General features: G+C 42.8%; 1 protein-coding gene across 1 annotated transcript; it reads right to left on the minus strand.

The window, feature by feature from the left end:
- Positions 1-1,217: 1,217 nt before the first annotated feature.
- LOC138930830 (rhox homeobox family member 2-like) lies at positions 1,218-27,341 on the minus strand. Its single transcript, XM_070291231.1, has 4 exons — positions 27,236-27,341; positions 26,681-27,071; positions 4,987-5,032; positions 1,218-1,762 (listed from the first exon to the last, which is right to left on the minus strand). The coding sequence occupies exons 1-4, from the start codon at positions 27,339-27,341 to the stop codon at positions 1,418-1,420; spliced, it is 888 nt and encodes a 295-aa protein (XP_070147332.1). The 3' UTR covers positions 1,218-1,417.
- Between the last annotated feature and the right edge of the window lie 506 nt (positions 27,342-27,847).

Below are 27,847 nucleotides of genomic sequence, written 5' to 3' on the forward strand. Positions count from 1 at the left end.
GGAGAGATCTTCCATCTTCACTGTGCTATGTGGGCTCTTTAGTTGCAGCATGTGAACTGTTAGTTGCTGTGTGTGGCATCCAGCTCCTTGACCAATGTTCCAACCTGGGCCCCCAGCATTGGGAGTGCAGAGTCCCAGCCACTGAACCACCAGAGAAGTCCCAATGCTGTTATTTTCAAATCCAGAGTTTAATGCGGTTTTCTTTGGGCAAACTGGCATGGCCAAGGGCTGGAGAGAGCCCGTTTCATAAGGTTCTGTGCCTGGACGCTCCCCCTCCCCATTCTTAAGTCCCTCTCTCCTCTGGGATAGGCAACTGGAGAAGACTGTCTTCCTCTGCCAGCAAATGATCCCCTCCTCCACCCCAACCCCCAGCTACAAGGGGAACTTGGCTGATGGCCTTCTCCTCCTCACATACCCTTTCCTGGGTGGTTTCTACCTGGGAATTCCATTTGAAGAAGAAAGGCAAGGTCTTCCTGCTTCTCTTAAATAATGTGATTATCCTGAATCAGTGCTCAGGGACGACTCCTCCTAGCTTCAGGCAGCACTCAACCAAGACCCTTCTTTGCAGTATTAAATTAGCTGGAACCCAGGCTCTCCCCAGGATGTTGGAAGGTGACAAAATATATCTGAAGGCCACATGATCAACTCTGAGCTGGGGAAGGAGGGCTAAGTTTTCCACTTCTGGGAGAGGGGAGGGAGAGGGGAAAAGTCTCACACTGGCCTAGACAGTTTCCTCTTGCATTTCCTCTACAGAGCCAGGAACTCCCCCTGCTGCTAAAGTGGTTTCTACCTATGCCCCCACCCCACCCTGCATATCCTCCACAAAAGGGAAGGTGGTGAAGAGAACTGGGAGAGAACCAGATGAACACCCAGCTCCCTCTCCTCCATAAAGCCCTATGAGCAGCCCCTGTAGAAGTGGCCCTTGGGGTCCTTGCCTCTGACCTCATCACCATGAATGTGGCTCAGGACTGCCTTGGAACACACTCTCCTCCCTTGGAGACTCAAGGTACCCGTCTTGCACATCTAGGTGGTCCCAATGGTGCAGGGTCGGGGGAGCATGGGTGTTGGAGATGAGGGTGGAAGAGAATGGATGGATCTCTGTACACCCCTCCTGGGTACCTGGGAAACTTCAGAGATCTGTGTGGCCTACTGATGGTGACCGTGGATCAGCAGTTTCCATCAGATGCACTAACCCCATGTGACACACAGAACAAATATGCAGAGAATTCACAACTTTATTGAAAATACAGAAAACGTGCCCTAAAAGAGTGGGTCAATGACTCGGCACATGTATGTAACACACTTGGCAAGCACTTGGAAGGCCTTGTATGCTTGATGGTGAGGTATCAGAACTTCAATCTGGCTCAAAGGCACTTTCGACAAAGCTGTCACGGAGACCATTCAAGAGGAAACAGGGCTACAGAAAGGCCACCGGTGGTAGGGGACCAAGCAAGGCCATTTGAGGGCAGCCGGAGCGAATGGAGGGTAGAAGAATCCAGGGCAGAGGAAGCAGAAACAGCGGGGGTAAGGGCAGCATGGGCATCAGGGGAAGCCTGGGGGCCATGGGCGGCAAGGGCATCAGCTCCAGGGGTATCGGCTCCAGAAGGACCCAGACCCAAATCGGCTCCTGAATGAGGATGGTGTTGCAGGGTCTACCCCAGTTGCTGACCACATGGTGGGCCAGGAGCAGAGGCGGCGCATCTCTGAACCTCAGTGTTCTCTGATATTTCCTCCACTTGGCCCTTCTTTGCTTAAACCACACCTCCAATCAGAGAGAAACGGGGCTGGGTTAGTACATGGACCAGTTAATGTCAGACAGGAAAAAACGGGAGCAGGGAAATCTTGGTGATTTGAAGATGGGAAACTACACCAGGAGAAGAAGCTATTTCCTGGTTAAAATTTTTTAGGACATTTACTTAAAGGCCATCTCCTCAGCACCCCCAACCCCATCCCCAGCAAGTGAGCCTGGCTCTGGACTTGCTTATCACCTTGTCTCTCCTCCCACCTATTACGATTCCTGCCACTAACCCCACTCACTGGGCAGGTGCACCTTCATGATGGGGGAAGTTGAGTACATGATAAAGTGGGTGCCTTTTAAAATCATACTGAGAGGAATGGAACCCATCTTTGGTGCACAGTAAGTAATCAATAGGCACGGGCTGGATTTGTAAATAAAAACTGTCCTCAGGGACCGCTGGGACGGTTATAGAGACGGAGCTGGTGTTGCCAGTGAGGTTTGGTAGTGAGGGCCCAGGGACTCTGTGGCTCATCTGCTGACAACAATGGAGTTGAAGCCCTGGACACTGCCTTAGTACTAGACTGCAGATCAAGAGGTTTAGACTGCTGCTGCTGCTGCTGCTGCTGCTGCTGCTGCTGCTGCTGCTGCTGCTGCTGCTGCTGCTGCTTAGTGGCTTCAGTCCTGTCCGACTCTGGGCGACCCTATGGACTGCAGCCTGCCAGGCTCCTCTGTCCATGGAACAAACTCGGCCCAAATTGACTAACATTCTTAAAGTCTTGGCCAGCCAAGAGATGGCGGGGAGGACGCAACCACTGTTGTCTTTCTCAGCTCTGCACTCTCCACCCTGCCCCACCCTCCAAATTTGCCCAGGCTCATGACCCAGTCAGCTCCCTCTGCTCTGGGTGCAGCTGCAGGACCTTGGACCAGAGTCTCTGGTGCCCAGCATAGCCCTGCTCTCTAGACGCTGCCACTCAACCAGGAGAGCCTCATTGTCCCCTCATGATTAAGGCAAGAGCATGCAACCTGCATATTAGGAAGAGAATTGACAAACACGTGGGTCAGGATTCACAAAATGGCTCCTTCCGAAATACGAGCCAACTTTAAACAACTGAAAGAAAAACCTGTGCTGTGGGTGCCACTGCTCCCTCAGCATCTCAGTTATTGGAATTACATCATATTTAACATTTTTGGATGTTTTCACTCTGCAAATTTTACATGAAACCAAAGGCCTCTGTCTATCACCTCATTTTTCCTCTCCCATCTTAGTATCTGGGCCCTTCTAATGCATGAATATATAGTCTTAAGGAGCCACATTAATAGAGCTCATTTTGGAGCGGGGGATAGAGTGTACCAAGGATCAAATCTGCATAAAGATAAGCAAAATGCAAAACTGGCTAACTGAAGTACTGTCGGCTACTACTTCCATAATCCCAGTACTGCTTTCATAGAGTAACTCTTGCTGTATGTGAAAACAAGGGGAGGTGTCCATTAAATAGTTCTTTGGGAAATTCGTGCCATAGAATTTAGAAATAGATGGGAACATTCTCTCTTTTCCCTTATTTGTTTCATGTGCATCCTTTTCCCTTCTGAACTCCACTAAGAGACCACTATGTAAACCCAGGAGAAGCATGTCACCAAAACTTCAGGTTTTCTTTCCCAGTGAGCTTGCTTTGCCTTCATGAGAGAGCAGAGGCCCGGACCTCCCAAGCCCTGGCCAGACCTGACTGTGAGCCCAGCCCCTGGCCTTAGGCTCCCAGCCTTGCTTTCCAGACCCCCCACCCCCACCCCCACCAGGTCTGCAGCCCGCATCCATCACTGCCCTCACACAGGGGCTCTGCAGCAAAGCAAATAATAAAACCTTCCTGATTTTTCTTCCTTCCTTTCTTGATTTTCTACTTTAAAAAAATATTCCCTTGATACAACTTACTCTGTTCTAAGAACAAATATTCAGTTTCTGTGCCTGGAGGTACCAAGTAGTCATTACCATCTAAGTAAATGGGCAAGTACTTCAAATTAACACAAGTCCATGGCTGAGAGCCATGGACCATGGACCATCAGAGAGAAATTCTTCAAAACCAATCCCTAAAAATAGTATGAAAAGGGCAGAAAAAAATCCTTAGACATTAGAAATTGCTCAAAATAATATTCACTCATACATCTGGTAGTTTCATAATGTTGCATATATGCAGTATCTCCAATAAATATAGTAATAGTGCCCAATTTTCTCAAACTCACCTTTCTAGGTCAGTGGAAATTTACTCAACTTTTTAAAATATATATATTTAGACAAATTCCTAAGGGTTGCAAACCTTTCCATCATCATAATGCACAACCTACTATGTTAGGAATGTTTTCAGGCTGCACTTCAATTTCAGAAAATTAAAATTTACAACTGAAACGCTACACTGTTGTGAGTGTGAGTATGTGTGTGTTCAGTTGTGTCTGACTCTGTGACCCCACAGAGCCTGCCAAGCTCCTCTTTCCATGGTATTTTCCAGGCAGGAATACTGAAGCAGGTTGCCATTTCCTACTCCAGGAGGTCTTCCTAAAATAAGGATGGACCCCACGTTTCTTGTGTCTCCTGTGTTGCTCTACCAAACACACAAAAACAACAGCAGAAGGAGCGGGCACTTGGAATTTTAAATTATCCCCCTCCCCATCAGTCTCATCTAAACTAAACGTACATTTGTTGCTCATATGTTGCATCCTGAGGTGAATTATTCCCTTATCCAAATGCCTGAATACTTGAAAATTCACTTCTTGCAGAAAGAGCTGATGCCTGGCTTAAATATTTTAAATAATTTAGTATACTTGGACCCCCTTGTGTGCTTAGTCGCTCAGTCGTGTCTGACTCTTTGTGACCCCATGGACTGTAGCCCACCAGGCTCCGCTGTCCATGGGGGTTCTCCAGGCAAGAATATTGGAGTGAGTTGCCACTCAAGGGGTGGACCCTCTTATAACCCAGCTATCTGGTGTATTAATTTGAATAATTCCCAAGTCAGACTCAGTCCCAACGTGAGTCCACAGAAAATTGCCCCCTAAAGGATATCAGTGTTAGAAGGAGTTTACTTTACTGAAGAGGTATATATTCTGGCCCCAAAGTCCCAGAAGTTCCAATCTTACTTCCCAAACATAGTGAAGGTTACAAAAACAAACCAATGCGAGAATGTCCAGGACAAAGTATCCAGTTCCTGAAGTGGGTTTTAGAATGGCTGTTACGCCAAAGTGCTTTTTTCCATTTTACTCACCTGCATTCTATCTTCAGTCACTCCCATGTGTCTTGCAAGCTCCTGTCTGAGGGGGAATAATTACAAATATTCAGCATTTGACATTATGCATGAAATGAAATATACGTTTACATTTCTCACTATTTAAAATATTTACTCAGAGAGTAGCCAAGATAACAGTGTAAGAAAACTCTGAGCTTACATCCTCCCTTGGGCACACCAAAATTACAACTATATATAGAGAGGCTATTGATGAGAATGACCTGAAAGATGAGCAGACAAGATCTTCCACAACTACAGATATAAAGAAGGAGACACAATAAGACGGACAGGTAGGGTGGAGAAGGGGTATAGTCGAGACTCACACTCACAGGTCAGCAACCCATATGTGCTGGGTTTAGTCGCTCAGCTGTGTCCCACTCTTTGGGACGCCATGGACTGTAGCCCACCAGGCTTCTCTGTCCATGGCGATTCTCCAGGCAAGACAACTGGAGTCGATTGCCAAGCCCTCCTCCAGGGGATCTTCCCAACCCAGGAGTCAAACCCAGGTCTTCTGCATTGCAGGTGGATTCTTAATCATCTGAGCCACCAAGCAACTGATATACAGGAGGATAATTATAATTGAAGAGATTCACCACAAGAAGCAAGGGGTCTGAGCACACTAGATTTCCTAGCCTGGGGTTCTGAGCTGGGAAGATAAGCTCGCAGAATATTTGGCTTTGAAGGCCAGCAGGGCTTCCTTTCAGGAGACCCAGGAGCTGTGAGAAGTTGAGACTCCACTCTGAAAGGTTGAACCCAAAATCTCACATGCTCCGGGACCGAGGGCAGAAGCAGTGATTTGAAAGGAGCCTCGGTCAGACCTACCTGTTGATCTGGAGAATCTCCTGAAGAGGCAGGAAATAACTATAGCTCACCCTGGGGACACAGATGCTGGCAGAACCCATTTTAAGGTGCTCGTTGGACCATGGAGACTCTGCTGCTGGCAAGGGCCATTTTGAAATCCTCCCTCTAGATTATTAGTACTGTGACCCAGCCCTCCCACCAGTCTGTTGGCATTAATCCTGGTGCACCCCAAACCAACCAGCTAGCCAGGCAGGGACACAGACTCACTCACCAACAAGTCAGTTGCCATAGGAGCTTCTGAGTCGCCAGTCCCCCAAGAACCACACTTGCCCACCAGAGGTCCCAGGACCCAGCCCCAAACACCAGTGGGCCAGCAGCCTATGCACTAGGCAGTGCCTGGTAACCAACAGACCAGGGGTCCACCCATGGTAGTCAGCACACCACAACAGAAGGGCTCATACAGCCCATATAGAAAGCACTCCTGGAGCATACAGCTCTGATGACCAGAGGAAGTGACACAGTATATTTAATGTGATCAAAGGGGAAAAACCTACAACAAAGAATACTCTACCTGGAAAAGCTATCATTCAGAGTTGAAGAAGACTTTTAGAGACAAGCAAAAGCTAAGTGTTCAACACAAAACATGCTTTACAAGAAATGTTAAAGGAACTTCTCTAAGCAAAAAAGAAAAGGCTATTAACACAAATAAGAAAAGAATAAAAAGTAAAGTTATAAGCTTTTACACAGCAAAGGAAGCCATAAAGAAAATGAAAGTCCACAAGTTTATGAAACAGAAGAAAGTATTTGCGAATGATGCAATCGACATGAGCTTAATTTTCAAAATATGCAAACAGCTCATACAACTCAATAACAACAACAAAAAACAACCCAATCAAAAAATGAGAAGACCTAAATTGACATTTCTCCAGAAGACATGTGTGCATGTGTGGGCACATACGTGCTCTATCGTGTTTGACTCATTGTGAATGTACGGGACTGTAGCCTGTCAGGCTTCTCTGTGCATGGAATTTCCAAGACAAGAATCCATGGGGTCACAAAGAGTTGGACACAAATGTGCACATACACACACATGTCTTCTTTGGAGAAATCTCTGTTTTGGTCTTCTGCCCATTTTTTGATTGGGTTGAGTTTTTGTTGCTATTGTTATTAAGTTGTATGAGCTATTTCTGTATTTTGGAAATTAAGCCCAGACATTTCTTCAAAGAAGACATATAGATGGCCATCAGGCACATGAAAAGATTCTCAACACTGCTCATCCCACATGTGGGCATATACCTAGAAAAGAGCAAAATTCTAATTAGAAAAGATACACATACACCAACGTTCACAGTGGCACTGTTTACAATAGCTAAAACATGAAGTACTCTAAGTGTTCACCAACAGATGAATGGATAAAGATGTGGTATGTATATGGGTGCACCTGGATAGTATTAGGCAAAATGAATTAATTCCAACAATGACAAACATTATAAGATATCACTTACATGCAGAATCAAAAAACAGTACAAATGAACTTTTTTACAAAACAGAAACAGATTCACAGAGGTAGAAAACAAATTTATGGTTGCTGAGGAGGGGGAATAAGTTGGGAGTATGGGATTAACAGATGCACACTACCATATATAAATAGATAAACAATAGGACTTACTGTATAGCACAGGGAAGGTTATTCAATATCTTATAATAAACTGGAATGGAAAAGAATTTGAAAAAGAATACATATACATATGTATATCTAAGTATAACCAAATACACTATCTATATAAACCTCCTGGTAACCACAAACCAAAAATCTATAACAGACACACATACAACAAAAGAAAAAGGAATCCAAACATAACACTAAAGAAAGCCATCAAATCACAAAGGAAGAAAGCAAAGAATAAGAAAAAAACAAAAAGAAAAGAATTAACAAAATGGCAGTAAATATATACCTACCAATAATTACTTTAAATATAAATGGAATAAATGCTTCAATTAAAAGACACAGAGTGGCTGACTGGACACAGAAACAAATCCAACATACATGCTGCTTACAGGAGTCTCCCTTCAGATCTAAATACTCAGACAAAAAGTGAGAGGATAGAAAAAGGTATCCCATGCAAATGTAAATCAAAAGAAAGCTGGGGTAGCAACACTTGTATCAGATAAACTAGTCTTTCAAACAGAGACCATAACAAGAGACAGACATTACATAATGAACATAGAATCAACTCAAGATGTAACAACTGTAAATATATAGGTGCCCAACATAAGAGCACCTAAAATACATACAGTACATACTAACAAACATAAAGGACAAACTGACAGTAACATGATATTCAGGGCTTTGACACCCCACTTACATCAACGAACAGATCATCCAGACAGAAAATCAATAAGGAAACACTGACCTCAAATGACATATTAGACTTAATGGACTAATAGAGCATCCCATCCAAAAGCAACAGAATACACGTTGACATTTTAGGAATGTCGACATTTTAGGAATCAGTGAACTAAGGTGGACTGGAATAGGTGAATTTAGCTTGGATGCCCATTATATCTACTACTGTGGGCAGGAATCCCTTAAAAGAAATGGAGCAGCCACCATAGTCAACAAAGGAGTCCGAAATGAAGTACGTGGATGAAATCTCTAAAAGGACAGAATGATCTCTGTTCATTTCCAAGGCAAACCATTCAATATCACAGTAATCCAAGTCTATGCCCTGACCAGTAATGCAGAAGAAGCTGAAGTTGAACGGTTCTATGAAGACCTACAAGACCTTCTAGAACTAACACCAAAAAAAAAAAAAGTGTCCTTTTCATTATAGTGGACTGGAATGCAAAAGTAGAAAGTCAAGAGATACCTGGAATAACATGCAAATTTGGCCCTGGAGTACAAAATGAAGCAGGGCAAAGGCTAACAGAGTTTTGCCAAGAGAATGCACTGGTCATAGCAAACACCCTCTTCAAACAACACAAAAGAAGATTCTGCACATGAACATCACCAGATGGTCAATACCAAAATCAGACCAATTATATTCTTTGCAGCCAAAGACAGAGGAGTTCTATACAGTTAGCAAAAACAAGACTGGGAGCTGACTGTGGCACAGACCATAAACTCCTTATTGGCAAATTCAGACTTAAATTGAAGAAAGTAGGGAAAAGCAATACACCATTCAGATATGACCTAAATTAAATTCCTTATGATTGTACAGTAGAAGTGACAAATAGATTCAAGGGATTAGATCTGATAGAGTGCCTGAAGAACTATGGATGGAGGTTCGTGACATTGTACAGGAGGCAGGGATCAAGACCATCCCCAAGGCAAAAAAATGAAAAAGACAAAATGGTTGTGTAAGAAGGCCTTAGAAACAGCTATGAAAAGAAGAGAAGCAAAAGACAAAGGAGAAAAGGAAAGATATACCCATTTGAATGCAGAGTTCCAAAGAATAGCAAGGAGAGATAAGAAAGACTTCTTCAGCAATCAATGCAAACAAATAGAGAAAAACAATAGAATGGGAAAGACTACAACTCTCTTCAAGAAAATTAGAGGGGGAGGTCCTAAGATGGCAGAGGAATAGGACGGGAAGACCACTTTTTCCCCTACAAATTCATCGAAAGAACATTTGAGCGCCGAGCAAATTCCACAGAACAACTTCTTAATGCTGGCAGAGGACATCAGGCACCCAGAAAAGCAGCCCCTTGTCTTCGAAAGGAGGTAGGACAAAATATCAAAGATAAAAAGAGAGACAAAAGAGGTAGGGACGGAGATCCGTCCGGGGAAGGGAGCCTTAAAAAAGAGAGAAGTTTCCAAACACCAGGAAATACTCTCTCCAGTGGGTTTGTGGGGAGCCTTGGAATCTCAGAGGGCAAAATAACAGGGAGAAAAAATAAATTAATTAATTAAAACCCACAGATTACGTGCCAAACAGCAATTCCTAGCAGTGTGACAGCCCAGAGGCTGGCTCGCATGCCTCACCACCAAGCAGGGGAGGGACAGGGAGGAGAGGGTGGCATTGATTAGGATAAGGACTGGGCCTGAATGCCCTGAGGGTAATCTGAGAGACCTAGCTTGAGATAGCAACCCAGACTGTGGGATAGCTATCCCGCGATCCCGCAAAAAGCCCTAACCACCACCAGGCACGCTCACAGAACAAAGGACTGAGCAGAGCTAGCCGGCTGTGGACCGGCCCATCCCCCACCCAAGACAGGCAGGTGAGGGCAGCCAGAGCTGGAAGGGGGCAATCATGGCCCCAGAGAGCCATCCTATACCAAACTACAAGCAGACATTGTTGCTAACCAAGACTTTTTGGGATTCTGGACGGTCAACATCTGCCAGGAGGGTCGCAGCCAGAGATCAGCTTCCCAGAAGAGAGAAGGCGTGTCCGTTGTACACCCAGAAAACCGAGTGAGGACAAGGGAGGCGATAAGTCACAGCCTTCAACTGGGGGCAACTACGCGTGCCAAGGACCTGGTCACCTGAGCTGCTCAGACCTGGGACGGGTGCAAAACTCAGGCCCAATCAAGTCTGCACCTTTGCGGAGTACCCAAGAACCTGAACCTGAGCAGCTTAGACCTGAGAAGTGCATGCAAACCACGGCCTGCATCAGACAGTTCCTGGCAAAGCAACCTAGAGTCTGAGCAGTGTAGACTGGGAAAGCACATACACCATGAGAAGAGCAAACCCAGTGTGGCTGAATCACTGTGAACACACGCCAGTAATATTTGTTTGCAGTGTTCCTGCCTCCCCAAAGCATGACTGAACAAGCAAGCCTAAAAAAAAAAAAGTGACCACCACAGCACCCCTTGTGTCAGGGTGGAAATTAGACACTGAAGAGACCAGCAAACAGAAGAAGCTAACATAAACAGAGGGAACCGCTTTGGAAGTGGCAGGTGCAATAGATTAAAACCCTGTAGTTAGCACTGACTACATAGGAAGGGGCCTATAGACAGTGAGAAGTAAAAGCTGGACCAAGGAACTATCTGAAAATGAACTGACCCCACACTGTCCACAACAGCTCCAGGGAAAGTCTTAGATATATTTTTACTATTATCATTTTTTTTAATTAAAAAGTTTTTGTTTTAATTTTATTATTTTATTTTTGTTACTTTTAAGTCCCCATTACTCCTTTAATTTCCATTTTTATAACCTACTATCACTTTGCAAAAAAAAAGAAAGACCCTATTTTTAAAGTAAATTTCATATATATATATATTTTATAATTTCTGTGACTTTGTGTTTTTCTTTTGTTTTTTTTTGGTTTCGTTTTTGTTTTTTTAATACTGTATTTTTGAGAATCTAACCTCTACTCAAGATTTTTAATCCTTGCTTTTTGGTATCTGTTATCAACTTTGTACCCTTAAGAACCCAATCTTCAGTACCCATTTTTCCTTGGGCATGAGATCACTGGCCTGATTGCTCTCTCCCCCTCTGGACTCTCCTTTTTCTCCACCAGGTTGCCTCTATCTTCCGCCTCCCCCTTTTCTTCTCTACCCAACTAGGTGAATCTCCTTGTATGTTCCCGGCTGTGGAGAATACTTAAGGAACTGATTACTGGCTGGATCTGTCTCTCTCCTTTTGATTCCCCCTTTTATCCTCCTGGCCACCTCTATCTCCTTCCTCCCTCTTCTCTTCTCTGTGTAACTCCATGAACGTCTCTGAGGGATCCAGATTGTGGAAAGCACATGGGGAAGTGATTACTGGCTAGCTTGCTCTCTCCCCTTTTGATTCCCCCTCTTCTCATCCTGGTCACCTCTATCTCCCTCCTCCTTCTTCTCTTCTCCACGTAACTTTGTGTACCTCTCCGGGTGTCCCTCACAGTGGAGAAACACTTCATCATTAACCTAGATATTTTATCATCGGTGCTGTATAGATGGAGAAGTCTTCAGGCTACTGTAAGAATAAGACTGAAAACCAGAGGCAGTAACTTTAAGTCCAAATCCTGAGAACACCAGAGAACTCCTGAATCCAGGGAACATTAATCAATAGGAGCTTATCAAATGCCACCATACCTACACTGAAACCAAGCACCACTCAAGGGCCAACAAGCTCCACAGCAAGACATACCACACAAATTCTCCAACAACACAGGAACATAACCCTGAGCCTCAATATACAGGCTGCCCAAAGTCACACCAAACACATTGACATCTCAAAACTCATTACTGGACACTTCACTGCACTCCACAGAGAAGAAATCTAGCTCCACCCATCAGAACACCAACACAAGCTTCCCTAACCAGGAAACCTTGACAAGCCACCCGTCCACCCCACCCACAGTGAGGAACCTCCACAATAAAGAGGAACCACAAACTGCCAGAATACAAAAAGGCCACCGCAAACACAGCAATATAAACAAGAAGAAAAGACAGAGAAATACCCAGCAGGAAAAGGAACAGGATAAATGCACACCAAACCAAGCAAAAGAGGAAGAAATAGGGAATCTACCTGATAAAGAATTCTGAATAATAATAGCGAAAATGATCCAAAATCTTGAAAACAAATTGAGGTTACAGATAAATAGCCTGGAGACAAGGATTGAGACGATGCAAGAAAGGTTTAACAAGGACCTAGAAGAAATAAAAAAGAGTCAATATATAATGAATAATGCAATAAATGAGATCTAAAACACTCTGGAGGGAACCAAAGGTAGAATAACGGAGGCAGAAGATATGATAAGTAAGGTAGAAGATACAATGGTAGAAATAAATGAAACAGAGGAAAAGAGAAACACGAATTAGAAGAAATGAGGACAACCTCAGAGACCTCTGGGACAATGTTAAATGCCCCAATATTCGAGTCATAGGAGTCCCAGAAGAAGAAGACAGAAAGAAAAACCATGAGAAAATACTTGAAGAGATAATAGTTGAAAACGTCCCTAAAATGGGGAAGGAAATTATCACCCAAGTCCAAGAAACCCAGTGGGTCCCAAACAGGATAAACCCAAGGCAAAACACCCCAAGACACATATTAATCAAATTAACAAAGATCAAACACAAAGAACAAATATTAAAAGCAGCAAGGGAAAAACAACAAATAACACACAAGGGGATTCCCATAAGGATAATAGCTGATCTTTCAATAGAAACTCTTCAGGCCAGGAGGGAAGGGCAGGACATACTTAAAGTAATGAAAGAAAATAACCTACAGCCCAGATTACTGTAACCAGCAAGGATCTCATTCAAATATGAAGGATAAATCAAAAGCTTTACAGACAAGCAAAGCTGAGAGAATTCAGCACCACCAAACCAGCTCTCCAACAAATGCTAAGAAAGGATCTTCTCTAGATAAGAAACACCAAAAGGGTGATAAACTCGAGCCCAAAACAATAAAGTAAATGGCAACAGGATCATACTTATCAGTAATTACCTTAAACGTCAATGAGTTGAATGCCCCAACCAAAAGACAAAGACTGGCTGAATGGGTACAAAAACAAGACTGCTATATAGGTTGTCTACAAGAGACCCACCACAAAACAGGGGACACATATAGACTGAAAGTGAAGGGCTAGAAAAAGATGTCCCATGCAAATAGAGACCAAAAGAAAGCAGGAGTAGCAATACTCATATCAGATAAAATAGACTTTAAAACAAAGGCTGTGAAAAGAGACAAAGAAGGACACTACATAATGATGACAGGATCAATCCAAGAAGAAGATATAACAATTATAAATATATATGCACCCAAGATAGGAGCACCACAATATGTAAGGCAAATGCTAACAAGTATGAAAGGGAAAATTAACACTAACATAATAATAGTGGGAGACTTTAATACCCCACTCACATCTATGGACAGATCAACTAAACAGGAAATTAACAAGGAAACACAAACTTTAAATGATACAATAGACCAGTTAGACCTAATTGATATCTATAGGACACTGCACCCCAAAACAATGAATTTCACCTTTTTATCAAGTGTACACAGAACCTTCTCCAGGATAGATCATATCCTGGGCTGTAAATCTAGCCTTGGTAAATTCAAAAAAATTGAAATCACTCCAAGCTTCTTTTCTGATCATAATGCAGTAAGATTAGATCTCAATTACAGGAGAAAAACTATTAAAAATTCCAACATATGGAAGCTGAACAACACGTTCCTGAATAACCAACCAATCACAGAAGAAATAAAAAAAGAAATGAAAATATGCATAGAAATGAATGAAAATGAAAACACAACAACCCAAAACCTGTGGGACACTGTAAAAGTAGTGCTAGGGCAAAAGTTCATAGCAGTACAGGCATACCTCAAGAAACAAGAAAAAAGTCAAATAAATAACCTAACTCTACACCTAAAGCAATAGAAACGGAAGAAATGAAGAACCCCAAGGTTGGTAGAAGGAAAGAAATCTTAAAAATGAGGGCAGAAATAAATGCAAAAGAAACAAAAGAGACCATAGCAAAAATCAACAAAGCCAAAAACTGGTTCTTTGAAAGGATAAATAAAATTGATAAACCATTAGCCAGACTCATCAAGAAACAAAGGGAGAAAAATCAAATCAATAAAATTACAAATGAAAATGGAGAGATCCCAACAGACAACACAGAAATACAAAGGATCATAAGAGACTGCTATCAGCAATTATATGCCAATAAAATGGACAACTTGAAAGAAATGGACAAATTCTTAGAAAAGTTTAATTTTCCAAAACTGAACCAGGGAGAAATAGAAAACCTTAACAGACCCATCACAAGCACGGAAATTGAAACTGTAATCAGAAATCTTGCAGCAAACAAAAGCCCATGTCCAAATGGCTTCACAGCTGAATTCTATCAAAAATTTAGAGAAGAGCTAACACCTATCCTACTCAAACTCTTCCAGAAAATTGCAGAAGAAGGTACACTTCCAAACTCATTCTATGAGGCCACCATCACCCTAATACCAAAACCTGACAAAGATGCCACAAAAAAAGAAAACTACAGGCCAATATCACTGATGAACATAGATGCAAAAATCCTCAACAAAATTCTAGCAATCAGAATCCAACAACACATTGAAAAGATCATGCACCATGACGAAGTGGGCTTTATCCCAGGGATGCAAGGATTCTTCAATATCTGCAAATCAATCCATGTAATACACCACATTAACAAATTGAAAAATAAAAGCCTTATGATTATCTCAATAGATGCAGAGAAAGCCTTTGAAAAATTCAACACCCATTTATGATAAAAACTCTCCAGAAAGCAGGAATAGAAGGAACATACCTCAACATAATAAAAGCTATATATGACAAACCCACAGCAAACATTATCCTCAATGGTGAAAAATTGAAAGCATTTCTTCTAAAGTCGGAACAAGACTAGGTTGCCCACTTTCACCACTACTATTCAACATACTTTTGGAAATTTTGGCCACAGCAATCAGAGCAAGAAAAAATAAAAAATAAAAGGAATCCAAATTGGAAAAGAAGAAGTAAAACTCTCACTGTTTGCAGATGACATGATCCTCTACATAGAAAACCCTAAAGACTCCACCAGAAAATTACTAGAGCTAATCAATGAATACAGTAAAGTTGCAGGATATAAAATCAGCACACAGAAATCCCTTGCATTCCTCTACACTAATAATGAGAAAATAGAAAGAGAAATTAAGGAAACAATTCCATTCACCATTGCAACGAAAAGAATAAAATAGTTAGGAATATATCTACCTAAAGAAACTAAAGACCTATATATAGAAAACTATAACACTGGTGAAAGAAATCAAAGAGGACACTAACAGATGGAGAAATATACCATATTCATGGATCGGAAGAATCAATATACTGAAAATGAGTATACTACCCAAAGCAATTTATAGATTCAATGCAATCCCTATCAAGCTACCAATGGTATTTTTCAGAGCTAGAAAAAATAATTTCACAATTTATATGGAAATACAAAAAACCTCGAATAGCCAAAGCAATCTTGAGAAAGAAGAATGGAACTGGAGGAATCAACCTGCCTGACTTCAGGCTCTACTACAAAGCCACAGTCATCAAGACAGTATGGTAATGGCACAAAGACAGAAATATAGATCAATGGAACAAAATAGAAAGCCCAGAGATAAATCTATGCACATATGGACACCTTATCTTTGACAAAGAGGGCAAGAATATACAATGGATTACGGACAATCTCTTTAACAAGTGTTGCTGGGAAAACTGGTCAACTACTTGTAAAACAATGAAACTAGAACACTTTCTAACACCATACACAAAAATAAACTCAAAATCGATTAAAGATCTAAATGTAAAACCAAAAACTATAAAACTCCTAGAGGAGAACATAGGCAAAACACTCTCCAACATAAATCACAGCAGGATCCCCTATGACCCACCTCCCAGAATATTGGAAATAAAAGCAAAAGTAAACAAATGGGACCTAATTAAAATTAAAAGCTTCTGCACAACAAAGGAAATTATAAGCAAGGTGAAAAGACAGCCTTCAGAATGCGAGAAAATAATAGCAAATGAAGCAACTGATAAAGAACTAATTTCAAAAATAAACAAGCAACTTCTGCAGCTCAATTCTAGAAAAATAAACGACCCAATCAAAAACTGGGCCAAAGAACTAAAGAGACATTTCTCCAAAGAAGACATACAGATGGCTAACAAACACATGAAAAGATGCTCAACATCACTCATTATCAGAGAAATGCAAATCAAAACCACAATGAGGTACCATTTCACGCCAGTCTGAATGGCTGCGATCCAAACGTCTACAAGCAATAAATGCTGGAGAGGGTGTGGAGAAAAGGGAACCCTCTTACACTGTTGGTGGGAATGCAAACTAGTACAGCCACTCTGGAGAACAGTGTGGAGATTCCTTAAAAAATTGCAAATAGAACTGCCTTATGACCCAGCAATCCTACTGCTGGGCATACACACATAGGAAACCAGAACTGAAAGAGACACGTGTACCCCAATGTTCATCGCAGCACTGTTTATAATAGCCAGGACATGGAAGCAACCTAGATGTCCATCAGCAGACGAATGGATAAGAAAGCTGTGGTACATACACACAATGGAGTATTACTCAGCCATTAAAAAGAATACATTTGAATCAGTTCTAATGAGGTGGATGAAACTGGAGCCGATTATACAGAGTGAAGTAAGCCAGAAAGAAAAACACCAATACAGTATAGTAACACATACATATGTAATTTAGAAAGATGGTAACGATAACCCTGTATGCGAGACAGCAAAAAAGACACAGATGTATAGAACAGACTTTTGGACTCTGTGGGAGAGGGAGAGGGTGGGATGATTTGGGAGAATGGCATTGAAAGATGTTTAATATCATGTAAGAAATGAATCGCCAGTCTAGGTTCGATGCAGGATACAGGATGCTTGAGGCTGGTGCACTGAGATGACCCAGTGGAAAGGGAGGTGGGACGGGGGTTCAGGATGGGGAACTCATGTACACCCATGGCGGATTCATGTTGATGTATGGCAAAACCAATACAATATTGTAAAGTAAAGTAAAATAAAAATAAATAAATAAATAAAAATTTAAAAAAAAAACATGTCATGGGGATGTAATATACAGCACAGGAATTGTAGTTAATATTATTGTATTATTTTGTATGGTGGCACAGGATAACTAAACTTATTGTTGTAATCACTGCACAATGTATACAAATGATGAATCATGAGTTTTATACTTAAAACCAGTATAATATTGTATGTCAACTATACATCAATAACATTACAAATAAAAATTAAAAAAAAAAGAAAATTAGAGATACCAAGAGAACATTTCATGCAAAGATGGGCACAATAAAGGACAGAAATGGTAGGGACCTAACAGAAGCAGAAGATATTAAGAGGTGGCAAGAATACACAGAAGAACTAAACAAAAACTTTCTTAATGACCCAGATGAAGATGATGGTGTGATCACTCACCTAGAGCCAGATATCCTGGAATGTGAAGTCAAGTGGGACTTAGGAAGCATCACTACAAAGCTAGTGGAGGTGATGGAATTCCAGTGGAACTATTTCAAATCCTGAAAGATGATGCTGTGAAAGTGCTGCACTCAATATGCCAGCACATTTGGAAAACTCAGCAGTGGCCACAGGACTGGAAAAGGTCAGTTTTCATTCCAATCCCAAAGAAAGGCAATGCCAAAGAATGCTCAAACTATGGCACAGTTGCACTCATCTCACATGCTAGTAAAGTAATGCTCAAAATTCTCCAAGCCAGGCCTCAATAGTATATGAACCATGAACTTCCAACCAGAGATCAAATAGCCAACATCCGCTGAATCATCAAAAAAGCAACAGAGTTCCAGATAAACATCTATTTCTGCTTTAATGACTATTCCAAAGCCTTCAACTATGTGGATCACAATAAACTGTGGAAAATTGTTAGAGAGATGGGAATACCAAACCACCTGACCTGCTTCCTGAGAAATCTGTATGCAGGTCAGGAAGCAACAGTTAGAACTGGACATGGAAAAACAGACTGGTTCCAAATAGGAAAAGGAGAATGTCAAGGCTGTATATTGTCACCCTGTTTATTTAACTTATATGCAGAGTACATCATGAGAAACACTGGGCTGGATGAAGCACAAGCTTGAATCAAGATTGCCAGGAGAAATATCAATAACCTCAAATATGCAGATTACACCACCTTTATGGCAGAAAGTGAAGAACAACTAAAGAGCCTCTTGATGTAAGTGAAAGAGGAGAGTGAAAACGTTGGCTTAAAACTCAATATTCAGAAAATTAAGATCATGGCAACAAACGAAAATGAAAACACAATAATCCAAAATCTATGGGATGCACTAAAAGCAGTTTTCAGAGGGAAGTTAGTAATTCAAGCTTTCCTCAGGAAATAAGAAAAATCTCACATAAGCAACCTAACCGCACACCTAAAGGAACTAGAAAAAGGAGAACTAACAAAACCCAAAGTTAGTACAAGGGAGACATCATAAAGATCAGAGAAGAAATAAATGAAATATATTTTTATATAAAATAGCAATGCAAATAAGAGTTGATTCTTTGAAAAAGTAAATAAAATTAATAAATCTTTAGCCTGACTCAAGAAAAAGAAGGTCCAAATCGATAAAATCAGAAATGAAAAAGAAGTTACAATCAACACCACAGAAATACAAAGGATCATAAGAGACTACTATGAGCAATTAATTAGACATCAGTAAAGTGGATAACCTAGATGAAATGAACAAATTCCTAGAAATGTATAGTCTACCAAGACTGAAGCAAGAAGAAATAGAAAATTTGAACAGATCAATTACTAGTAATGAAACTGAATTGGAAAATTTTAAAGGATGTATTTATTTTACAGCAGCAGGAATATAGCCAATATCTTACAATAACTTTAAATGAAGAATAATCTATAAAAATTTTCAGTCAGTATGTTGCACATCTGAAACTAATAGAATATTTGAAATCAACTACACCTCAATAAAACAGACATCACTAATCACGAGAGAAATGCAAACCAAAACTACAACGAGATATCACCTGACACATGTCAGAATGGCTATCATCAAAAAGACTACAAATAACAAATGTTGGTAAGCTTGTGGAGAAAAGAGAACACTTGCATACTTTTGGTGGGAATGTAAATTGGTGCAGCCACTGTAAAAACAGTATGGAGGTTTCTCAAAAAAATTAAAAACAGAACTACCATATGACCCAGAAATTTCAATCCTGGGTATATATCTAAAAAAAAAGAAAAACTAACCCCAAAAGATACATGCACCCCAATGTTCATAGCAGCATTACTCACAACAGCCAAGATATGGAAGAAACATAGGTGTCCATCAACATAGGAATGGATAAAGAAGATATGGTATATACATACAACAGAATACTACTCAACATTAAAAAGAATGAAATTTTACCATCTGCAACAACATGGATGGACTTGGAGGGTATGATGCTCAGTGAAATAATTAAGTAGGACAAAGAAAGGCAGATAGTGTATGATACCACTTATATGTGGAATCTAAAAATGAAAACAAACTATTGAATATAACAAAAAAAGAAGTCTCATAGATATAGAGAATAAACTAGTGGTTACCAATGAGTAGAGACAGGAGAGAGGGACAAGACAGGGGTAGTGGATTAATAAGTACAAACTACTATGTATAAAATAAATAAGCTACAAGGATACATTGTACAGCACAGGGAATATAGCCAATATTTCATAAGAACTATAGTGGAGTACAACCTTTAAAAATTGTGAATCATTATGTTGTACACCTAAAACTTATATAATATTGTATATCAACTATTCCTCAAATTTTTAAAAAAGATAATTTTAAAGTCTCCACCAAAAATCTATTAGAACTAATAAATGAATTCAGTAGTTTCAGGATTCAAGATTAATATATAGAAATGTGTTGCTTTTCTATACACTTAATAATAAGCTATGAGAGAAAGCAAGAAAACAATCCCACTTAAAACAGCATTCAGTTTAGTTCACTTCAGTCACATAGTCGTGTCTGACTCTTTGCGACCCCATGAATTGCAGCACACCAGGCCTCCCTGTCCATCACCAACTCCCGGAGTTCACTCAGACTCACGTCCATCGAGTCCATGATGCCATCCAGCCATCTCATCCTCTGTCGTCCCCTTCTCCTCCTGCCCCCAATCCCTCCCAGCATCAGTCTTTTCCAATGAGTCAACTCTGCGCATGAGGTGGCCAAAGTACTGGAGTTTCAGCTTTAGCATCAGTCCTTCCAAAGAACACGCAGGACTGATCTCCTTCAGAATGGACTGATTGGATCTCCTTGCAGTCCAAGGGACTCTCAAGAGTCTTCTCCAACACCACAGTTCAAAAGCATCAATTCTTTGGTGCTCAGCTTTCTTCACAGTCCAACTCTCACATCCATAAATGACCACTGGAAGAACCATAGCCTTGACTAGATGGACCTTTGTTGGCAAAGTAATGTCTCTGCTTTTGAATATGCTATCTAGGTTGGTCGTAACTTTCCTTCCAACAAGTAAGCGTCTTTTAATTTCATGGCTACAGTCACCATCGGCAGTGATTTTGGAGCCCCCAAAAATAAAGCCTGACACTGTTTCCACTGTTTCCCCATCTATTTCCCATGAAGTGATGGGACTGGATGCCATGATCTTCGTTTTCTGAATGTTGAGCTTTAAGCCAACTTTTTCACTCTCCACTTTTACTTTCATCAAGAGGCTTTTTAGTTCCTCTTCACTTTCTGCCATAAGGGTGGTGTCACCTGCATATCTGAGGTTATTGATATTTCTCCTAGCAATCTTGATTCCAGCTGGTGCTTCTTCCAGCCCAGTGTTTCTCATGATGTACTCTGCATATAAGTTAAATAAGCAGGGTGACAATATACAGCCTTGACGTACTCATTTTCCAGCCATGGGGTGTAGCAAAACAACAACAAAAACAATCACAATACGGTACTGGCATTAAAAACAGACACATAGATCACTAGAACAGACTAGAAAGTCCAGAAATACACCCAAGTACTTATCGTCAATTAATCTATGACAAAGCAGGTAAGAATATACAACAGGGAAAACAGTCTCTTTAATAAGTGGTGCCAGGTATATGGATGTGAGAGTTGGACTGTGAAGAAAGCTGAGCACCGAAGAATTGATGCTTTTGAACTGTGGTGTTGGAGAAGACTCTTGAGAGTCCCTTGGCCTGCAAGGAGATCCAACTCCCGGAGTTCACTCAGACTCACTCATTCTAAAGGAGATCAGTCCTGGGTGTTCTTTGGAAAGAATGATGCTAAAGCTGAAACTCCAGTACTTTGGCCACCTCATGCGAAGAGTTGACTCATTGGAGAAGACTCTGATGCTGGGAGGGATTGGGGGCAGGAGGAAAAGGGGACGACAGAAGACGAGATGGCTGGATGTCATCACTGAGTCGATGGACATGAGTTTGAGTGAACTCTGGGAGTTGGTGATGGACAGGGAGGCCTGGCGTGCTGCAATTCATGGGGTCCCAAAGAGTCGGACACAACTGAGCAACTGAACTTACTGGCTGACTGAGGAATACTGGACAGCTGCATGTCAAAGAAATTAGAACATTTTCTCACAGAACATTAAAAAACAAGCTCAAAATAGATTAATGACCTAAATGTAAGACTGCTAAGTCGCTTCAGTCATGTCCGACTTTGCGAAACCCCATAGACAGCAGCCCACAAGGCACCCCCGTCCCTGGGATTCTTCAGGTAAGAACACTGGAGTGGGTTGCCACTTCTTTCTCCAATGCATGAAAGTGAAAAGTGAAAGTGAAGTTGCTCAGTCATGTCCGACTCTTAGCGACCCCATGGACCGCAGCCTACTAGGCTCCTCTGTCCATGGGATCTTCCAGGAAAGAGTACTGGAGTGGGGTGCCATTGCCTTCTCTATAAGGTAATATAAGACTAGATACTATAAAACTCCTAGAGGAAAACATAGGCAGAACATTCTTTGACATGAATCACAGCAATACTTTTTGGGATCTGTCTCCTAAGACCAAAAAAAAAAAAAAGCAAAAACAAACAAATGAGACCTAATTAAACTTAAAAGCTTTTGCACAGCAAAGTGAAAGTCAAAGTGAAGTCATGTCTGACTCTTTGTGACCCAGTGAAAGTGAAAGTGAAGTCGTGTCCTACTCTTTGTGACCCGTGGACTGTAGCCCACCAAGCTCCTCCGTCCATGGGATTCTCCAGGCAAGAATACTGGAGTGGGTTGCCATTTCCTTCTCCAGGGGATCTTGCCGACCCAGGGATTGAACCCAGATCTCCCACATTGCAGGCAGATGCTTTAACCTCGGCTCCACCAGGGAAGCTCTTAAATACAAGAATACAGTCTCTCAGAAAACCTCCTATAGAGACACAGAACTTCAGATCTAAGTACTAACATCAAAGATTTCAAGGGAGGAAAGGAAGCCAGGTTCAAAGAAGAAGGGGAAGGAGGTGGGAGAGGGGGGCAAAAGGGGTGGCCTTACAGACGTCTCCTGCCACCTACAGATACCCAGGCGTTATGGGACTTTTCCCTGGGCCTACAGAGAAGGAAGGACTGGAACTCGGCCCTACCAGAAATCAGACCAGACCAGAACCAGAATTCAAGTTCTCTGCCAAGAGGAGGTGATCAGTCTCCAATCCTCAGCTCAGGTTGAGGGCCCTTCGACCAGATTCCTGCATCCAGGACCGGGGGACTAGAAAAACAGGGAAGGATAGGAAGGGTTAAGGAGAGGAAAGAGAGAGGGAAGGGGAGAGAGGTCAATAAAGTCTCTTGTTCCTTACTGGTCGGGGCACTCTGGCCAGTTGTCCATGTCAGGAGGAGACCAGGGACAAAAGGGTCCCAGTTGCGGCTGCTGGGTCTGGTCCATTGGCAGGCAAGCTGGCCCCTGAGTACCCCGAGTGGTCAGGATGTCAGTCTCAGCGAAGAAGAGTCCCCGCCAGAGTCGCCATTTGTTGGAGGAAGGTGGACCCCTTCCAGGGCCTGAAACTGGGCTCTTGTCTAACACTCGGAAATGAATTGTCCGAGGAGACACATGTGCTGACAAAGCAAGAGATTTTATTGGGAAAGGGCACCCGGGTGGAGAGCAGTAGGGTAAGGAAACCCAGGAAAAGGAAACCATACACAAAACAAAAGGACAACCTACTGGATGGGAGAAAATTTTTGCAAAGGATATTACTGACAAGGAGTTAATATCCAACATTTATAAAAACAGGTTGGGCTTCCCTCATAACTCAGACGGTAAAGAATCCGCCTGCAATGCAGGCGACCCTGGTTCTATTCCTGGGTTAGGAAGATCTGCTGGAGAAGGGATAGGCTACCCACTTCAGTATTCTTGGGCTTCCCTTGTGTGGCTCAGCTGGTAAAGAATCCACCTGCAATGCAGAAGACCTGAGTTCAAGCCCTGGATTGGGAAGATCCCCTGTAGAAGGCAAAGGCTACCCACTCTAGTATTCTGGCCTGGAGAATTCCATGAACTGTATAGCCCATGGGGTCACAGAGTCGGACATGAATGAGTGACTTTCACTCCACTTCATACAACTCAGTATCAAAAAACAAAAACCTAATGCAAAAATGGGCAGAAGACCTGAATAGACATTTTGCCAAAGAAGATACACAGATGGCCAACAGGCATATGAAAAAAAAAAAAAAGCTCAACACTGTTAATTGTCAGAGAAATGCAAATCAAAAGCATAATGAGATCACCTCACACCTGTCAAATGGCTATCACCAAAAGGATAACAAATGTTGGCAAGGATGTGGAGAAAAGGGAATCCTACACAGTGGGAATGTAAACTGGTGCAGCCACTATGGAAAACAGTTTGGAGGTTTCTCCAAAAAACTAAAAATAGAACCATCATATGATCCAGCAATTCCACTCTTGGGTTAATATCAAAGAAAATGGAAACAGTAATTCAAAATGATATCTGCACCTCAATGTTCACAGCAGCATTATTTACAACAGCCAAAATATGAAAGCAACCTAAGTGCCCAGTAACAGATACATGGATAAAGAAGATGTGGCATATATATAAAATGGAATACTTCTCAGTCATAAAAATGAATGAAATTATGCTATTTATAACAATGTGGATGGACCTAGAGAGTATTATGTTTAGTGAAATAAGTCAGACACAGAAAGACAAACACTGTATGATTTCACTTACATGTGGAATCTAGTGAATGAAAAAAATGAACAAATGGAACTAAACAGAGACAAAATTATATATACAGAGGGGAAAAAACAGGTGGTTGAAAGGAGGGGTTGGGGGAGGAGAGAAATAGGTGAAGGAGATTGAGGTAAAAACTTCTAGTTGCAAAATAAATGAATAACTGGTATGAAATGTACAGTGTGGGGAATACAGTCAATAATTATATAAAATCTTTTACGGTGACAGACTCACGGTGATCATTTTTAAATGTACAGAAATAATTAATCACTATGTTGTATAACAGGAACTAACATATTGTTGTAGGTCAATTATACTTCAAAAGGAAACAAACTAAAAAAAAGAGATTAGATTCGTGGTTACCAGAGGGAGTCAGGTGGGGGAACTGGGTGAAGGCAGTCAAAAGGTATAAATGAGATATAGGCAGTTCTAGACACCCAAATCGGAGAAGACAATGGCACCCCACTCCAGTACTCTTGCCTGGAAAATCCCATGGATGGAGGAGCCTGGTGGGCTGCAGTCCATGGGGTCGCTAGGAGTCGGGCACGACTGAGCGACTTCCCTTTCACTTTTCACTTTCATGCATTGGAGAAGGAAATGGCAACCCACTCCAGTGTTCTTGCTTGGAGAATCCCAGGGATGGAGGAGCCTGGTGGACTGCCATCTATGGGGTTGCACAGAGTCGGACACAACTGATGCAACTTAGCAGCAGCAGACACCCAAACCAAGGGGCAAACCAAGAGTTTGACACTTGAGAAAGGGAGAAATTGGGCTGATTCTTAGAATTATCACACAGCAAAAGCCAACCCAACTTGGAGTAATCAAACTGAACAGAAAATACTGAGCCAAAGTTGATGCTATTTACCATCCTTTCTCATTAAATCATCTACCACCATGGAGGTTTCCATGATATGGTTTGCCTACAGCCTCTCCAATTAGTCCTTCTCTGTCTCTTGCAAACTTCTGTCACCCTTTCAGTATTCCCTAGCTCAGTGAGTATACCATCCGCCATTCAGTTGGGCAAATCAGAAATTCAGATATTTTTCTTAATCATTTCCTTTTACTCCTATGTCCAAATTACCACAAATTGCTATCAATTTTACCTTCTAAATACCTCTCTAATCTGTTCACGTCTATCCATTACCACTACCTGGACCAACACACCATCACCTCTGCCCTTGCCTACTAAACAGCCTCCTTGGATCAAATCTCAGCCACATCCCAGCTGTGTGGATCTTGGGCAGGTCTCTTTACGTCTCTGGGCTTCAGTTTTTTAACAGGTGAAGCGCGGATAAAAAATAGTAGCTACCACATTTACATAAGGTTGTGAAGATTCAATGACAATCTGTAGAAAACCCTTTAGGACAAGTGCTTAACACAGTAAGTGCAACATAAATGACAGCTTTCAAAATTTTATCTGCATTCACAGACACTCAGCAATCCATTCATTCCTGTAGCTTGCTTTAGGGACAATTCTACCTCAGGCACAAACTTTAAGGGTAACTAAAAATTCAGTAATTAAGATAAAGGATGTTTTAATGTAGTATTCCCTGGTGGCTCAGAGGGTAAAGCGTCTGCCCGCAATGCAGGAGACCTGGGTTCAATCCCTAAGTCAGGAAGATCCCCTGGAAAAGGAAATGGCAACCCACTCTAGTACTCTTGCCTGGAAAATCCCATGAACAGAGAAGCCTGGTAGACTACAGTTCATGGGATCGCAAAGAGTCGGACACAACTGAGCGACTTCACTTTCACTTTTCTTTCAATGTAGGATTTGGGCTTCCCTGGTGGCTCAGCTGGTGAAGCATCCTCTTGCAATGCGGGAGACGTGGGTTCAATCCCTGGGTTAGGAAGATCCCCTGGAGAAGGAACTGCTACCCACTCCAGTATTCTGGCCTGGAGAATTCCATGGACTGTATGGAAGAGTCTGACACGACTGAGCGACTTTCACTTTCACGTTAAATGTAGTATTTACATTAATGCAAATATAATCCATGAATAAATGATGACCAATATTTTAAATCAAAGTAGAATCCAATCGCGCACGTACTCCACCATGCCTCAGGCGACTCATTTGTTAACTGTGGGCGGACAGTTTCTCGACGTGACTTATTCAAACTCCCCACCGTAATACTGACTCATTCCCACCGGGCAGAGCCCCCGCCCCCGCCCCAGGCCCTGGGGTTTTCAACTCCGGAGCTGAGGACAGGGACGCGCTCGCCTCAGCCAGCGCCCCCAGAGCTGCCCGCTTACCGCAAGGCGACGCTGAGATACGGAGTGCGGTGGAAAACTCCCTCCAGCTCCCGCAGCTGCTCCAGCGTGAAGGTGTGCCGGGAGACTCGGTGGCGCCTGTCTGCCGCCTTCCGAACCTCGACGGCGGCTCCCAGGCGCTGCTCCTCCCCGCCCTTCTCTCGGCCTTCGGCGCCGCCCGCGCCCGCCTCAGCCTCTACCTCAGCCTTGGCCTCGTGGCTTTCCCCATCCGGGGGACTCGCAGCTCCCGTGCCCACATCGCCGCCTTCCTTTTCTTCTCCTTCTTCATATCGCGCCTCTTTCCCCTCTGCGGCTGCTCCCTGCTCAGGTTCGGACTGAGCCTTCGGCTCCTCTCCCCTCTCTCGAGGAAGCCAGAGCCTCGCGGGCTCGGCCTCTGCAAGAGAAGAAACCAAAAGCCAAAGATCAGGCCGTCGAGCAAGCCCGCTGAGGAAGAGGCAGGAACCCGCTGCGTCTGAGGAGGAAGCCTCCCGCTCGACCCCCCCTAGGGAAATTCGTTTCCAGGTACCCTCTGAACCGAGCGCCCAGCCTGCCACTGACCATGAGCTTCTTCCCAATTCTCCTTGACCCACAGCCTGAGGAAGCCCGCAGCGACCGCGTCGGTGTTGGCATCGGCATTGTAGCCACGCTGCGGCTGAGGCTTCATGTTCCGACCGCTGTCCAGGAGGCTGTGCCTTCAGCGGAGGCTGTCCTGGATCTCCCGAGACACCAGCTCTGGACTCAGGGCTAGAAGCGGCGGCCTGCGATCTGGCACCGTTAGGGCTACTCTGGTGGCGGGTCAGGACTGGAGTCTGGATACACGCTCTCTGGGGGTTTATCATCAGCTGCTGGGGGTTGGGTCAGCTGAGGTGCGCATGCGGCAGGAGCTTGGCTGTCCTGGGGGCCGGGGCGGGGTGGGCAAGAGGTGCGGGGGCGGCGCAGGGACTCCAGGTGCGCACCACGTGGGGCGCTGGTAGGGAGCGTGAGAGCAGAACTCAGGCCTCCAAGTTGCAACTTAGTGACCAAATACTGCACACTTGCTCCAGCGTCTTCCCAGACCAAGGGCCTGTGCCTGATTTGTGGACGGGAAGAGCGGGCCCTCACCCTAGCTCCGTAGACCTTGGAGAAACGTTTGGGGACTATCTCCTGGCCCAGCCCGCCATATCCAGCAGC

The sequence above is a fragment of the Ovis canadensis genome, chromosome X (genome assembly GCF_042477335.2).
Source record: "Ovis canadensis isolate MfBH-ARS-UI-01 breed Bighorn chromosome X, ARS-UI_OviCan_v2, whole genome shotgun sequence".
In the NCBI taxonomy this organism is placed as follows: Eukaryota; Metazoa; Chordata; class Mammalia; order Artiodactyla; family Bovidae; genus Ovis; species Ovis canadensis.